Consider the following 15,426-nt stretch of genomic DNA (forward strand, 5'->3'; position numbering starts at 1 on the left):
GCCTGCTCATTATAAAAATGTTTATACTGAAAATATTCCCAGAGAATAATTATAGCTCAAATAAAACCAATGTATTGGAGAGAAAGAAATATCAAATACTCATATCAAAATATTGATACAGCACATATTTACTATGCTAATACTAATATACATTTTATATTCTATAAACTTTTATTCATATGGTTCAGAAGGACTAAGTAATGACTTTGTGTGAATACAGCTATCTCAATATAAAATCTGTTATAAAAACATAATGTGTAAGTAAATTGTGATGTCTGAAACACAAAACAGTATCAAAACACACCATAGTGTCCTTCAGAGTTATTTCAAATTCAGAAGTAATTAAAGGTAAAACATACTTTGTGAATCAGAATCAGTATTTATATTCCTGGAAAAGTTGCATTTAAAAAGGTATAAAAAGCAAAGATAGTCCTCAGCTGGGCACATGTAGGTCTGATCACTGAGTACATTTGTTTGCCTCAAGTCTAGAAGGTTCTTAATTGTCACTTACTGATTTAGGTCTTCAGTTTGGCTTTTTAATGTTTACTGATTTTCACATTTCCATAATGTTTTACTAAGGCTTAAAATTCTCATTTATTTTTCTACTTGAAAAATCAAGATAAGGAGCTGACTGAATATATGAAGAAAAATTTTAATCAAGTTGAAATCATTTCCTGACATGCCCTACTCTGAACCTGTCTTAAAGGAGACTATTTTCTCCACAGGAAAGTTTCATTTATTATGAAAACTACAGGATGGGAATGATATTCTTTTTCAGCTTTCTTATCAAGTCTTAAGTCATTATTATCATTAAAAACATTTAAGTGAGAGATTGTACTTTCCTTTGATATTTCATTATTAATCCATTTGGCTCTTGACATAAGACTGAAATTAATGCCAGCTTTTAGAACTTAATTTTCTGGCAGCAAAATGTTTTAAAAAATTTGCTCTTCAAAAACCATTTTAAATGCCACATTATAGAGAACTTTTTACGGAGTCTTCTAGTATAGATCTCTTCATTCTGATACAAAGGAGAAACTAATTTTCTATCACCTTGACGGGTTCCATCCAGATTGTGTAATTTACAACTGAGTCAAATTCTTTCTACAAAAATACAACAAATGTATTTCCTTTGCCTCTCAGTCATTTGCACATGACCATGTCATTCAAGCTCATCATGTCCCTCATGCACACACGTTTGAACACTCCAAGTGATTTTTTGCATTAATGCAACCTATCATTTTTTACTTTGCCCACTACTCCACTGGCATTTTTGTTAAGCACACTAGAAGCAGGAAGCCTGCAGAATGGGCAGTATGAAAGCTATCTGCTTTCCCACTATCCTCAGAATAGCAGAAAAGATGCACACTTCTATCTGCAGTGAGACAGAACAATAACCACAAGCGTGCAACACGAAGGCCCAGCCAGGCGTCCTTTTTCCCCGGAGAGCAGTCCAACAGCTGTGGGAAACAGTGGGCCCACAGGTCCTTCTGAGCCTGCTTAATCTGAAAAATGGGTAGATCCAAATGAGAGAGGGAAAAAAAGTTGATTATCTTAAATAGAAAAAAAAAAAATATGAGCAGAGTCATCTCTGAGCCTCAATATATCAAGATTTTAATAAGAGTGCACAAGATATTGTGAAAAGAAGTGGTATGTATCCATGTCATAGGAGGCCCTAAAATCACAGATCTGAGTCCAATAGCTGATTTCAGGCTCTGCAAAGAAATAAATGATTCAACCAACATTCTGCCATTTGTGAAATAAAAGGAAATATAAATATATAAAATCTCCCTTCAATGCCTGCTATTATATTGGTCTTTCACCCCAGTTCCTGACACAGAGCTCCTAAAACCCTTGTAATTTCCTAATAAGAGTGCTGGACACAGAGCTCCTAAATCCCTTGGGATTTTCTGGATGTTAGGAGCATCTTTTGTTCTAATGAGGTGACATTTGGTGGATTCCTCGGTGGCTCCTGGGTGGGCTCTGGTCACCAGAAAGAGCAAGCCATGATTAGAAGTTAAGAACTTTAGCCCAAACCCATTCTCCAAGAAGGTGAGAACGGCTGAAAACAGTTAATAATTGATCATGCCTTTACGATGAAGCCTCCATAAAAATTGCAAAAGTATGGGGTTCAGAGAGCTTCCGGGTTAATAAACATAGCAATTTACCAGAATGGGGGCACACCCCAACTCCAAAGGGACAGTAGCTCCTGAGCTTGGGAACTTGTAGATTTTTGCCCTAAATATCTCTTCATCTAGTGGTCTGTCTGTGCCCTTTAAAATGTCCTTTGTAGGGGCGCCTGGGTGGCTCAGTCAGTTAAGTGTCTGCCTTTGGCTCAGGTCATGATAAGAGGGTCCTGGGATTGAACCCTGCATTGGGCTCCCTGCTCAGTGGGGAGTCTGCTTCTCCCTCTCCCTCTCCCCTGCTCATGTACTCTTCTCTCTCTCTCTGTCACTCACTCTCTCTCACATAAATAAATAAATCTTTAAAAAAATAAAATACCTTTGTAAGAAATTGGCGACAGTAAGTAAACTGTGATCCTGGGCTCTGTGAGTTGCTCCAACAGATTATCAAACCCAAGGAGACGGTCATAGGAACCTCTGATTTGTGGCCAAGTTAGACAGAAGTTGTGGGTAGCCTGGGGATCCACTACTTTCTTATGGCCTCTGAGTGGGGGGCAGTCTTGTGGGACTGAGCGCATAACTTGTGGGGTCTACACTAACTCCAGACCGTATAAAGAAGTACATGGTCTGGAAGACTCACACATTGGTATCAGAAGTGTTGTGAGTGTGAGCAGAGAAATAACAGCAAAGTTTTTTGCTGCTCACTGCTCCACTATAATTTATTGACTTCTCTCTCACTCCCTTTTCCACTGAGTTAATTTCATTACTGCACAAACATGATAAATTAATAACAAAAAGACGAACACTCCCACAACAAATAAGAGATATGAATGAGCAATTCATTAAAGAAAGATGAGTGGACAAAAAAAAATAGGTAAAATAATCTACTTGCAACAAAAGACATGCAATCAACAAAAGTTATCAAACTACTGAAGAAAATTGCTTTAAGTAATGAAATCCAAGAATGCAGAAAGAATGGTGAAATGGGCACTTTCCTGCACTGCTGCTGAAATATAAAAAGATACAACACTTATAGAAGTCAATTTGACAATGCTTATCAAAAGCCTCTACATTTTTAACCCAAAAAATAGTACTTTAGTAATATGTCCTAAAAAACTGTGATCAAGAACAAAGATTTAACTGTCAAGATGTTCACTGCTTTAATAGGACAGCTAAAAAATAAGAAAAACCTACATGTATGATATTAGGTAGATGAAGATATACTTACACAATGTAATACTATTCAGCTATTAAAGTCTTTAAAAAGTATCCCATTTGGTGGGACAGAAAAACATTTGTGACTAAGAAAACTGGGTTTTATCCTGTAAGCTTTCTTAACTTCCAATACTGCACCCATCATAAGCCTTGAGATCCTATTTTAATAAATTGTTTAATGTCTGCCTTCTCATACCAGTAAAAGCTTTAGGAGGAAGGGACATATCAGTCTGTCCTTCTGCTTTGGACATGACATTTATTAGCTACATGATATGTGCCTGGAACATGATATATATATATATTAGCTACATAGGTAAAGAAGAAAATCGTAAAAAAAAAATACACATCAGGGCGCCTGGGTGGCTCAGTTGGTTAAGTGACTGCCTTCGGCTCAGGTCATGGTCCTGGGGTCCTGGGATCGAGTCCTGCATCGGGCTCCCTGCTCTGCGGGAAGCCTGCTTCTCCCTCTCCCACTCCCCCTGCTTGTGTTCCCTCTCTCGCTGTGTCTCTCTCTGTCAAATAAATAAAATCTTTAAAAAAAAAAAAAATACACATCAAAATGGTGGCACTGAAGTCACATAATTGCAGGTGACTTTTTCTTCTATACTTGACTGATTTTTGTAACATCCATTAATTATACACTACTGCTTTGTAACATAAAAATCCCACTGCGTGCCATTTCTTTAATTCTTCTTCCTCTTAAAAAACCAGTGTGGGAAAGAAGGGCTAGGAGCATGGTTATAAATGTTGGGCAGGGGCTGGTGCTCAGAAGGGATACCAGAGTTCTTACAAAACCATTATGCCATGGTGACAGAATATGATATGCTCAAGCTAACAAAAGGTTTAAAGAAGTTAAAAGGAGACTACATTCATTCAACATAAAGAGATTAAATAATATGCAGTTATCACAAATAGGAACGATTCATGTTTTTAATTATAAGGAGGATTTTTTAAATAAGAAGTTATCTTGGTTTTATTCTGTTTTTGCACAAAAGAATGACCCTCCAAAGTTTCTTTAAGTTATATATTTTAATTTATCCCACATGTGAGATGAATGTTTATACACATTATCTGTGCTGATATGTTAAGGTTAATTATTCTTTTTTTTTTTTTTAAAGATTTTATTTATTTATTTGAGACAGAGAGAATGAGAGACAGAGAGCATGAGAGGGAGGAGAGTCAGAGGGAGAAGCAGACTCCCCGCCGAGCAGGGAGCCCGATGCGGAACTCGATCCCGGGACTCCAGGATCATGACCTGAGCCGAAGGCAGTCACTTAACCAACTGAGCCACCCAGGCGCCCCAAGGTTAATTATTCTTATTAAGCAAAGTCAAAATGTCACATTGGCTTTATTGTGCTCTATTCTAAATCAAGTGGTAGATGTAAAATAAGTAAAATTTAAAGAATTTATTGGCTTGATAATACCAATACTGATAATAAAATGTTTTATACAGTTATTAATCTATAATGTTAAGTTAGAAACCCTTATCAAATTAAAAAAATACCACACAAACCCAAATTGAGGCACATTCTCAAAGTAACTTGCTCTTCAAAAATGAAAAATAAAGATAAACTGAAGAAATGTTCCCGATTACATTAGACCGAAGAGACATGACAACTAAATCCCACACATGGTCCTGAATTGGAAGCCAGACCAGAATTTGATTCTTACGTATCCATTCATTCATTCATTCATCTCTGCATGCTATAAAGGCCATTAATTGGGGCAAGTGGTAGTACAAAACTTTCAAGTCAGTGTTAATTTCATGTCTTTGGCAACTAAACTGTGGTTGCATAAGGAAAGGTCCTTGTTCTTAGGATAGACACATTGAAATATTTACAGATAAAGGGGAATTACATTTGCATTTTATTCTCAATTCAGAAAAAAATACATATAGTGGGAAGGAACAAAGGAAAAAGTAGAGAGAGGGTGGAGGATGAAAGATAATTATGTATCAAATGTGGTAAAATATTAACAATTGGGGAATGTGGTGAAGGGCATACTGGAGTTTTCTGTACTGTTTTTGAAACTTTCCTAAAAGTCTGACATTTCAGAATGAAAATGGTACACAGGAACTAATCCAGAATACTGCTATATCTAAAACAGTTTTCATTTAAAACAGGTATTTCTACCAACATAAAAAATAACCTAAGAGTTCAATACCAAAAAAAATTATACAATAAATTTTAAAAATATTAATTTTATTACTATCTACAAAAGGAGAATTAAAAAATAAGATATATTTCTCAAGGACAAGCACATCAAACACTAAGAAATCCTTATCTTACTATAGTAATAATAAGCAATTTCACGTGAATTGACAGAGATTGACTATACAAAATCATTACAATTTTTATAATATCATGAAAATATTATTCTATCCCAACTTTGGAGAAAGATCATTTTAACGTAAGTTTGAATCAGGGCGCCTCGTCTAGCTTAGTCGGAAAAGCATGTGACTCCTGGTCTCAGGGTTTTAAGTTCAAGCCCCATGTTGGGTATAGAGATTACTAAAGAAAGAAAGAAAAGAAAAGAAAAGAAAAGAAAAGAAAGAAAGAAAGAAAGAAACTTAAAAAAACAAGTTTGAATCATCTGAATTCAAACTTAATTAAATTAAATTTAAACTAAAAAGTTTTTTAAAAAGTCTGAGCATTTAAAGCACTAAAAATAGCACAAGATTTTATAAAATGTTTTATGACAATAGCAATATTTGCTGCTCAAAACCAAACTACTAAAGCCAACATATGATTAGTGTCTGATAGTATAACTCTTCATCAAAAACTCAAAAAAACACTTTAATGTGTGTTCTCTACAGTACCAACATTGATTTACATTATAGGGACTACAGAAGTGTTTCATTATTAATTTAACCCAAAGAATTTGTACAAAGACATCGATAAAAATGTAATGACTCAAAATTCACTCCCTCATTAAGCTCCCTATTTGCTTTGTCTGATTTGACTGGATTTTTTTTTCTTTCCAGCTTTTTTGAGATATAATTAATATATAACACTGTATAAGTCTAAGGTGTGCAATGGGTGATTTGATACAGTGACAGATTGAAAAATGATTACCACCATAGTACTAGCTAACATCTCCATCACATAATTATATATTCTTTCTGTGGTAAGAACAGTTAAGGTCTACTCTCTTAGCAACTTTCAAGTATATAATACCATATTATTAATTATAATCACTATTCTCTACACTAGATCCCCAGACCTTATTCATCTTATAACTGGAAACTTATACTCTTTAACCCACATCTCCTCTTTTCCTCCCATCCCCCAGGCCCTGGTAAACACCATTCTAGTCTGTTTCTATGAGTTTGGCTTTTTTAGATTCCACATATAAGTGATACCATACAGTATTTGTCTTTCTCTGACTTCTTTCATGTAGAGGGCTCAAGGTTCACCCATGTTGTTGCAAATGGCAGGATGTTCTTCCTTCTCGTGACTGAATACTATTCCAATGTATATAAACACATCTTTATGAATCTACTGATGAACACTTAGGTTATTTCCATATCTTGGCTAATGTGAATAATGCTGCAATGAGATAGTGATTTCAATTCTTTGGATATACATACTCAAAAGTGGGATTGCTAGATCACATGGTAGCTCTATTTTTAATTTTATGAGGAACCTTCATACTATCGTCTATTGTGGCTGCACCAATTTACATCCCCACCAACAGTGTACAAGTGTTCCCTTTTCCCACTTTCTCCCAACACTTGTTATCTCTTGTCATTTTGATGTAGTCACTCTAACAGTTGTGAGGTGATTCCTGTGGTGTTGATTTGCATTTCCCTGGTGATTAATTGACATTCAGCACTTTTTCATGTATTTCCTGGCCATTTGTAGGTCTTCTCTGGAAAAACTTCTATTCAGTTCCTCTGCCTATGTTTTAGTCAGATTGTTGATGTTTCTGCTATTGAGTTGTAGGAGTTTTTCATGTCCCTTGGATATTGACCCCTTATCAGATGGAATGATTTGCCAACATGTTCTCCCATTCTCTAGGTTGTCTTTTCATTTTATTGATTTCCTTTGCTGTGCAGCTCTTTAATTTGATGTAGTTGCCATTGTTTACTTTTGCTTGTGTTCCCTTTGCTTTTGGTGTCAAATCCAAAAAATCATCAGCAAGTCCAATGTCAAGGAGCATGTTTTCTTCTTGGAGTTTTATGGTTTCATAAATCCATTTAAATCTTTAATCCATTTTATGTTAATGTTTGTGTATGGTATAAAATAAGAGTTTATTTCATTCTTTTGCCTGTGAAGATCAAGTTTTCTCAACACAACTATCCTTTCCCCATGTAGAGTCTGGGTTCTTTGTCATAAATTAATTGACCATATATAGATGGGTTCATTTCTGGGCTCTTTATGCTGTTCCATTGATCTTTGTGTCTGTTTTTATGCCAATGCCATATTGTCTTGATAACTGCAGCTTTGTAATATAGTTTGAAATCAGGAAGTGTGATGACTCCAGCTTAATTGTTCTTTCTTACTATTGCTTTAGCTGCCAGGGTCTCTGGTAGTTCAATGTGGATTTTAGTCTTACTTTTCTATGTCTGTGAAAAATGTCACTGGAATTTTGATAGGGATTGCATTAAATCTGTAGATCACTTTGGGCAGGATGGACATTTTAACAATATTAATTCTTTAAATCCATGAGCACAGAAGATCCTTCCATTTATTTGTGTCACCTTCAACTTCTTTCATCAATGTCTTAACGGTTTTCAGTGTTCAGATCTTTCACCTCCCTGGTTCACGTTATTCCTAGGTATTTTATTCTTTTTGATACTACTGCAAATGGGATTGTTCTTTTAATTTCTTCTACGGTTTTCTCATTTTACAGTGGGGTCATTATGGTAGCATTTACTTGATCTCCTATAACCATTAGTTAAATGAACCTCTTAATGACAATGCTTATTACCTACCTCATTAAATCTCTATATCAAGACTAAATCTTCTGAAGTTAGCCTATCAAGATACCTCCACCTCTTCCAGGAGGTTCTCAAAGACTCCCCACTGTATCCCTGCATTTTTCATAGGGAGAATCCACTAACTCTTTTTGGAATGCATTTTGAATTCATGACTTTTAAGCATATCTTATCTCTGTGCTCTAGTATCATCTCTAAACCATATTATTTTCTAAAGGCCTACTTTTATCTCATAGCCCTGAATCTGTTTAACATAAAATTGTATTTTGACATGGATCCTACTCAAGAGCTCTTTGGGGAGCTTCCTAACCAGGTTTGCATTAGTCCTATTTGAAGCCAGGGAAGAAACTGGCACTTTGGTAAGTCAAGGTCTTATAGCCAGCAGGTAAATTCACTACACTTCACTGTGATGTTAATTTTATATGTCAACTCACAGGGTGTTTTTGAATGAGATTCATATTTAAATTGATGAACTCTGAATAAAACAGATTGCCCTCGACAATGTGGGTAGGCCTCATTCAATCAGTTAAAGGCCAAACAAAACAGAAAGACAGCCTCCTTGAGGAAGAGGAGATTCCAGCCAACTGACTTGAGACTGAATCGGCAACATTGGCTCTCCAGGGTCTGCAGCCTGCTGACCCACACTGCAGATGTGGACTTGGTGGCCTCATGAATCACACAAGCCAAACTATTATACTAAATCTCTTCCTATATATACACATATCCTATGAGTTCTGTTTCTCTGGAGAACCCTGACTAGTACCGCATGTATTATCTTGTCCTACCAGGACATCCACATGAGATGCCTTATATTAAGGGAATAAACTTCTCAAAGGCAAAGGAGTTTATTCAGGACATAGAGCAAGTGGTGGTGAGCCTGTGCTAAATAATTCGGCTTTCTGGCCAATTTTCAATGGTTAATTTGCAACCAGAATTTCTAATCTTGAAAAAGGACTTCAACTATTTCCATTTTGACCTCAATCTGTACTTTCTAATGGATTAAGTTCTTCATTTCAGTTTAACTCTTAACTCAGGCAAAAGACCCTGCCAGCAAAGCATGTCCTGATGGGAGCCAAAACTAACCCCCCCCCGCCCCGGGGCAATAAGGACTACCCTGAGCCAGGAAGACCCAAGTGTGACTGACCTCAAGACAATGATCAACCTGACATTCACTGCCCACCTATGTGTTAGAGACATTCAGTTAGGTTCTAACAGGAGGCCTGGAGGCCAAGAAAAAGTCAGTCATGGCCAGCTATTGACAAAGTCAGAGGCCTGTCCTGGCAACACTCCAGAACAAAACCACAAGAACCAAGGTCAAACCAGACAGGCCCAAGATGGCTGACAAAGTAGGCTGGAAACCCCTGCCCAAATAAGGAAGAAAAGGCTCAAAACCAGCTTCCAAGAAATCCCCACCCAAGTAATGAATATTCCACAACTGTCAATAAAAGATAAAAACCCAACCCCCAGGATAATCAGCTCACTCACTGGCCTTCTCACATCTGGAGAGTGTACTCTCACTTTAATAAACATTCCAGCTTCTGTCTCTAGCCTGTGTTGTGTCTGTCCTGTAATTCTTTCTCATAACAAGACCAAAAGACTTGGGTGACATCTTTGGGACAGGCTGGGTTGAAGCCTCAGAGCCCACGTCTCCCCGGTTCACCTGGCAATATATGTATGTACCAACCTTTGCTCCACATTTCTCCTTATATAAACCTGGAAGTATTTTCAGCACTTTGGAGACAGTCTTTGAGATATTAGTCTACCGTCTTCCCAGTGTTGGCCTCACTGAAATAAATTCTTTTCTTGTTTCCCTACCATTTGTCTCTCTGCCTCTGGATCCTGTCAGCAGCAAGTAGCTGGAACTGGTCTGCCTGGACCCCAAGAGCTAGATGCTCTGGCACCCTTGTGCCCCAGCTACAATCTCCCACTCTCATTAAGATGATACTTAGAAGATGTACGGGAAACTTCCATCTCATAAATTCAAGAGGTCTACTAGTCATTGAACTTATTCATATATCTTAATGACATGTTTTCGATTTCTCAGACTAAATCAGTTATGGGTCATTGTAATAATCAACCAACAAACAAATTAATTGACTTTTATGACCTATCTATTCTCAAGGTGCTTACAATTACCTAAAAGTTTAAGTAATATCAGAGAATTTCAAGACTTAAATGAATTTAATGACTTGCCCTCAAAAGGTACAAAGAGAGGCAGCGACCCGGGAGGTCTTTTTATTTTTATTTTTTTTAAGTTTTAAATGTAACATGAAGCCTTTAACAACCCAAAATTGTATTGTCTTATATACGGAGCAAGAGCAGAAACAGAGGCACAGATGTGAGAGGACCTATTAAAAACAAGTCAACAACAATAACAAAGAAACCAAAAAGAAAATATTTAGAAAAAAAACAAACTGTGATTTCTGACTGAGCTTGGAAAAACTCTCATCAGAAAAAAATTTCCATTTGTAATCAGACATCAGACACACATACATGTGTATATTTCTTCTTTTGTTAAGGTGACTGAATTGTCATTTGCTGGGCAAATTTTCTCATGAACACAGGAGGCTACTACATAAGCAGTGGACTAAAATGGACGTTGGAATTCTCAGTGGAATATGGCATTTAAAACCAACGCCACTTCTTCCCTTCAGTGACTGAAAAGGTCAGGGCTAATCACCAATTTCCTTGCCAGGACTGCCTAAATGTTTTGAAAGAACATGCCTATCTTTACAGCTTATAGCATGATTTTCTATCTCACGTTGTCCTGGACTTGAACAGGTGCTGATTATGGGCAGTGACCCCCCACACAGTAGAAAATCCTCATAAAACTTTTAACTCCCTATAAACTTTACTAACAGCCTTACTGATAACATAAACAGTTGTTTAACACATATTTTCTATGTCATAGGTATTATATGCTGTATTCTTACCATAAAGTAAGCTAGAGAAAAGAAAACGTTATTAATAATAAGAGAAAATACATTTACAATACGGTACTATGTTTTATAAAAAAAAAAAAAAAATCCACATATAAGTGGATCCACGCAGTTCAAACCCTCATTCAGGGTCAACTGTACTTTATGTGTGAAATCATTCCATTTTCCTAAAAGCTCTATGATGAGATCCCAACAATAAAGGGGTAGTTATTCACCAAGGGTCACAGTGCAAAATACTTTCCCCATTTACCATTTATTTTATTTAGCATTTATCACTATTTCATGGTATGGTTATTGCTATACAAAAGTTTTCTATAGACAAATCTAAATCTATTTACCTAATGAAAATTTTGGTTTTGCCATGCTTGGCCAGGCATTCACTATCCAAAGTTAACAGATTTTTCACGTATATTTTTTAATTTTTTTATTTACATTTTTATTTTGTTTTTTGCATAGTTTTTTCTTAATACATTTTAGTACTTTTTAAGGTTTAATTTCATAAACCAACTGGGATTTATTTTGGTGTATGGTGAGAAAAAGAAATCTAACTTTTTAAACTGAATGGCTAATTATTTTAAATATGAAATAAACCATCTTTGGGCGCCTGGGTGGCTCAGTTGGTTAAGCGACTGCCTTCGGCTCAGGTCATGATCCTGGAGTCCCGGGATCGAGTCCCGCATCGGGCTCCCTGCTCAGCAAGGAGCTTGCTTCTCCCTCTGACCCTCCCCCCTCTCATGTGCTCTCTCTCTCTCATTCTCTCTGTCTCAAATAAATAAATAAAATCTTTAAAAAAAAAAAAAAAGAAATAAACCATCTTTTACAACTACTTGGAAATGCTGCCTTATACATACATATATATGTATATGCATATATACATCAGGTCTATCATTGCTAATGTGTTCAAGCACTCTCTTCATCTATTCCCATAACAATATCATGCTATTTTAAGTATTTTGGCTTTTTATGAATCACACTTGTGCCCAGTTTAAATTCTTTAAAAATCAATCTAATTCCCCTTCCTTTCAACCTACCCACCATACACAAACACAGATACCAGTTTGATTTTCATTAGTTATCACTGACCAATTGATTTTATGAATAAAAATTAAGACCATAAATTTTCTACAACCCATACTTATGAATGTATAATAATATTCTCAAGACTGTTTACCAATTTTCCTGAGGTCTGATTTGTCACCCATGTTTTTAATTATGGAATATTTTTAAATAACATTTTGTTTATTAGGTTCAAAGCTGTCTGTTCATGAATGTGTAAAGAGAAACCAAACCTGTTAAATATGTTATTCAAATTCTTCATGGTCTAATTTTTTGTCTACCTAATATGACAATTTTTAGAAAAATACATACTAGCATCACCCACTGTAGATATGGTTTTGGTAAATTTTCTCACTACTTGTAAGAGTTTGGGATATGTTTTTATGCCTTGTTGTTGGTGTATAAAGGATCATGATTATTAGAATTTCTACTGGATGTTACATGTCAATATAAAAACACCTTCTCTTTTCACCCTACACTGTACCTCCACACTAAAACCATACTTTCAAAGACTGGTACGCTGATACGGCAATTCTTATTTTCATTACATTAGCATTGCCTGTTAGAACTCAACTTACTCCTTTATTTCTAGTCTGTATTAGGATTTGTCTCTTTAACAGGACACAACCAGGTTTGCATTTTAATCGAAGCTGTGAGCAGTTACTTTTATTAAAAGAAATTACCCCATTATAATATGCTATAATAACTTATAATACTTATAGTAACTATAAGTTATTATGACAACTAGTATGTTGTGCCTAATTACTGACCTATCACTTTATTTTTCTTGCATATGATACACTTTTATTGTGCTTTTATTTTTTTTTTATTTTCCTGTGCCTGAATCAAGTTTTTTTTTTTACTTTTTTTCCTTTGTAGCCACTTAAAATATAACATTTCACAACTCACAAAGTCTTTTATATTTATGTCAAACTACTACACTTACCAACTTTTGGTCCCTCTTACTCTGTAGGTGACAGGAAACTACTCTAACGTCTGTCTCTGTTCTTTCCTTGTCTATCCAAAAGTAATCACGAAATATTCTCCATCTGCAGTAGTAGCAATAAGTCAGCTTAAGATGAGACCACTTTGGAATTTAATGAACCTACGTAGTATCTATTATGAGCCAGGAAAAGGGAGGACAAGTAACTTCATATATAATTAGTCAGAAGTTAGTTCCATTTATCTTTCCAGCATCTCTGTACCCTGCAAAAGACAAAGCTCTTACCGTTTCTTTTGGAATCTGCATCTGGCTTGGCTCTGCATTCTAGAAGAATTGAAGAAAAATATAAATACAGACTGACCAAAGCCATCTTCAACACACAGGGTCACAAAGCTTGACTTTAAAGGAAATTCTGTTGGTTCTTAAAACCCACGAAATATATAGAGGGTGATTATATTATGGATGATGTATGATTGTCTTCCAAACTTGCACTGATGTGGTTATATTATCTTGTGTGTGTGTGGGTGTGTGTTTTAAGAAATTTTTCTGATGTAAATTTTTACTTGTTCACTCACATTATATCATGACTTTATTATTTGGAGGAAAACAAATCTCACCAGACTGGCTCTCTATTCATGGCACTGTTTTGGTTTTTTTAATTTCCCCAACTACATCTAAGGTATATTATAATTTGATAGCTACACCAGATAGTAACAGTCTGAACCACAGTCTGAACCACAAGTATTATACTTTAAAATATTACACAGATTATAAATGTGATTTTTTTCACATACTATAGAGTTGCTTTAATTACACAGATATTTAAAAGGTTGATTTATTAAAAAGGCACATATTGATAACAGTATTTTGTTTTAGACACAGAATTTAAACACAGACACCCAGAGGAAAAGAGTTTTGTTAATTGGATTCAAAGATCATTTTAAATGCACCCCCTCCCCTTTAAGTTTCAGAATTTTATTCTTTGAAATCTTAAAAAGCAGCTGCAACATGAATAATAGACTGACGGCCTACTGGCTCACTCCTTAATGAAAAGCTCACAAGCAATAAATTAAATAACCAAGAAAAAAACTAGGCAGCAGAAGGGGAAAACAGAAGCCTGGAAGATCAAAATTGGACAAGAAGAACCTGAATAACCTTAAGCTGGCTAGATGTTGGCACTGAGTCTGGGAAGGGCTGCTGAAGAGCAGTGTTTAAGCTTTGGCAATCTGATAATGCTAACTATTACCCAGGCTAAGATATACTGACGAAGAATTAAAGCTTCATCAAATCCCATCTAAAGCTTAGTATATTTTTTTTAAGGGCTCATTTACAATTTCATAGCGACATCTCCAGATTTAGGATCAGGTGGCATTTTAAGCACAAAACTGGATAACAGTGGGGGGAAAATGGAAAACCGAATTTAAATTGGGAAATAATGCATTCAACATTTTAAAATAGAAATAAAGATGTTTTTATAATTTTCAAAATCTACTTAAAACACAAGCGTTCGGCTTACAGCCCTATCACAATCGGAAATTCCATGAAATCACAGCAAATTTGTGTAACCAGGGGATGGGGTATTCTACACTTAAACATATCTGGCTCATAATAAAAGGAAAATTTTACTAATCATGATACATCTGTACTTGAAATATTAGCCTAAGAGATTTAGGGCTATAGGATAAATTTGGGAACTGTGCCCCTAAAACCTTGCCATTCCAGTATATACAAATTAATTGTTGCTTAAAGCTAAAAACTGACTGAAAGAGATGTCAAATGCTCTAAAATGGCCCAACTAAAATCTGTTTTGAAACATTTAAAATACCACTTATACTGGAAATAAAACACTTTTCTTACCACATTTAAAAGATAAAAGTGATTCCTCCAATTATGTTGTTTTTATATAGTAAATGAAACCTGGCACTTCTTGCAGAAAAACATTCAAACTATGTCAACTTAGTATACATATTTCATTCACACCAATACTATGTAAATACCTCTTATATTTAGACATATTGATACACATTTAAAAAATGAAATGAAGTGCAAACAAATGCCTTTTGATTTCATCTATGTCATTCCAAGTAATGTCAATATTGGTAATTAATGGCCATGGGGCTTAGTACCACTCAGGTCTCCTTACTTTCAACAGTAATACTCTAGTTAAGGTACTCCTTTTCATACAACAGGAAGCAAGAAGCTTTACTTGGC

At 35.5% G+C, this 15,426-nt stretch overlaps 1 protein-coding gene across 19 annotated transcripts in view; it reads right to left on the reverse strand.

The window, feature by feature from the left end:
- PARD3 (par-3 family cell polarity regulator) overlaps positions 1–15,426 on the reverse strand; it is a 624,325-nt gene that overhangs the window by 233,774 nt on the left and 375,125 nt on the right. For 12 of the 19 annotated variants that reach the window (XM_081820853.1, XM_081820856.1, XM_081820854.1 and 9 more), the window contains one exon: positions 13,501–13,539. The exons of the other annotated variants lie outside the window; for them this stretch is intronic. In XM_081820853.1, coding sequence (XP_081676979.1) covers positions 13,501–13,539 — 39 coding nt within the window. The remainder of the gene's footprint in view (positions 1–13,500; positions 13,540–15,426) is intronic. 19 annotated transcript variants of the gene reach the window in all.

The sequence above is a fragment of the Leptonychotes weddellii genome, chromosome 5 (assembly GCF_054177405.1).
Source record: "Leptonychotes weddellii isolate Sample4059 chromosome 5, ASM5417740v2, whole genome shotgun sequence".
NCBI lineage: Eukaryota > Metazoa > Chordata > Mammalia > Carnivora > Phocidae > Leptonychotes > Leptonychotes weddellii.